Source organism: Calidris pugnax, unplaced genomic scaffold (assembly GCF_001431845.1).
Source record: "Calidris pugnax isolate Ruff unplaced genomic scaffold, ASM143184v1 scaffold405, whole genome shotgun sequence".
Classification (NCBI taxonomy): Eukaryota; Metazoa; Chordata; class Aves; order Charadriiformes; family Scolopacidae; genus Calidris; species Calidris pugnax.
The window spans coordinates 135,466-137,280 of NW_015091114.1; the positions used below are offsets into that span (position 1 = coordinate 135,466).

Below are 1,815 nucleotides of genomic sequence, written 5' to 3' on the forward strand. Positions count from 1 at the left end.
GGGGACGGGGGTCACAGGGAGTGGGGGGGGGACCCCAGGGGGGACAGGGGGGACAATGGAGGGGACAGAGGACATCAGGGGACCCCTTAGGAGGGGACAAGGGACATGGGGGACCTGAGGGTGGCATCAGGAGACCCTGAAGGGAACATCAGGGGACCCCAGAGGGGACAAAGGCCTTCGAGAACTCCAGGGAGGGGACAAGGGACGTGGGGGGACCCCATGGGGACAGCAGAGGGGACAGGGAACATCAGGGGATCCCGGAGGGGACAAGGGACACGGGGGACACCCAGGAGAGGACAAGGGACACGGGTGACCTTGCTGTCCCTGTCCCCAGGTGTCCCCGGAGCTGCTGGAGCCGCTGGTGACTGTGGTGGCCACCCTGGGGGAGCTGGGGGCCACCTCAGGGGACGTCCCCCTGGCCGTGCCACCGGGCTCGCTGCGGGCCGGGCTGGTGGCCCTCGTCGCCAGCATCAGCCGGGCCATGGGCCACGGTCACGGAGAGGCCACCCGCCTCCGTCGGGCCCTGGCCACCGCCGGGGCCACCGCCGGGGCCACCCCTGAGCCTGCTGCGGTCCCACCAGGGGTTGCCACCGTCCCCAGGGCCACCGCAGGGGACCCCTGGGCCACTGTGGCCACCATCACCCGCGCGTGGCGGGAGGCGGTGGCCTCAGTGGAGGCCACCTGGGCCACGCTGACGGGGGACGCCGTGCGCCTGAGGGATGCCTGCGGGACTGTGGCCACCACAGGGGCCACCACTGGGGTCACCAGGGGCCACCTGGATGCGGCGGTAGCCCAGCAGAAAAGGGCGCACCAGGAGCTGCTGGAGGCCACCCGGGCACTGCCGGTGACCTTGGTGGTGGCCACGATGGCTGAGGTGGCTGAGATGGCTGAGGTGGCCACGATGGCTGAGGTGATGACAGCCCACGGGACACGGGTGGCCGAGGCCAGCGCGGGGCTGCAGGCGGCCACCGAGGCCACCGAGAAGACGGCGGTGGCAATGGTGAAGGCGTCGGTGGCCGGGGAACAGGGACGGCGGGCAACGGTGGCCCACGAGCCCCTGGGACGCTTGGTGGCCGCGTGTCACGGGGCCACCTACTTCTACTGTCACCTGCGCCGCTGCCTGGAGGACATCGAGGCCACCGTGGGTGCCACGGCTGCTGGACACGGTGGCCCCCAGGGGGGTCCTGGTGGCCCCAAGGACCTGCTGGCGGCGGTGGGGGTGGCCGAGGCCCTGTGGGACGCCAGCGCCCGCCTGGCCAAGGGCCACCTCCTGGGGACGCTGCGGGTGGCCCGGGGACTGCTGGTCACCCTGGGTGTCCCCGATGCCACCGCGGCCGTCACGGTGGCCCAACGCTGTCGAGATGCCACCGCCGCCCTCCCGAGGCTGCTGCCACGGGGACCACGGTAGGGGACGGTGGCTTCACCGGGGACCGGTGGCTTCTTTGGGGACCAAGTGGCATCAACACGTCACCCTTGGCAGTTCCTGCTTCTGTGTCACTTTGTCCCCAACGCCCCCGTCCCATCTCCTTTGTCCCCAACGCCCCCTCCCGTGTCCCCATGTCACCTCCCACGTGTCCTCTCCCTGTCACCCCCACCATGTCCCCAGAGGTGTCCCCAAAGCCACCGTGGTCAAGGGAGGGGTCCTGGTGGCCCCCCAGGGGAAGTCCCCTGTCCCCAAGGCCACCGCAGTGGCTCCAAGAGGGTCCCCCAGGGCCACCAAGGCCACGCAGAGGGGGCTCTTCCCCCCGTGTCCCCTCCGTGTCCCTGTCCCCTCCCCCCCACAGCCCCTCCCGAGTCTTTGTCCCCAAGACCCCC

The 1,815-nt window shown here is 71.3% G+C and overlaps 1 protein-coding gene across 1 annotated transcript in view; it reads right to left on the reverse strand.

The window, feature by feature from the left end:
• Positions 1-1,629: 1,629 nt before the first annotated feature.
• Positions 1,630-1,815, reverse strand: part of MDC1 (mediator of DNA damage checkpoint 1) — a 12,735-nt gene continuing 12,549 nt past the window's right edge. The window contains exon 10 of the mRNA XM_014958241.1: positions 1,630-1,668. Within this exon, the coding sequence (XP_014813727.1) occupies positions 1,630-1,668 (39 nt within the window). The remainder of the gene's footprint in view (positions 1,669-1,815) is intronic.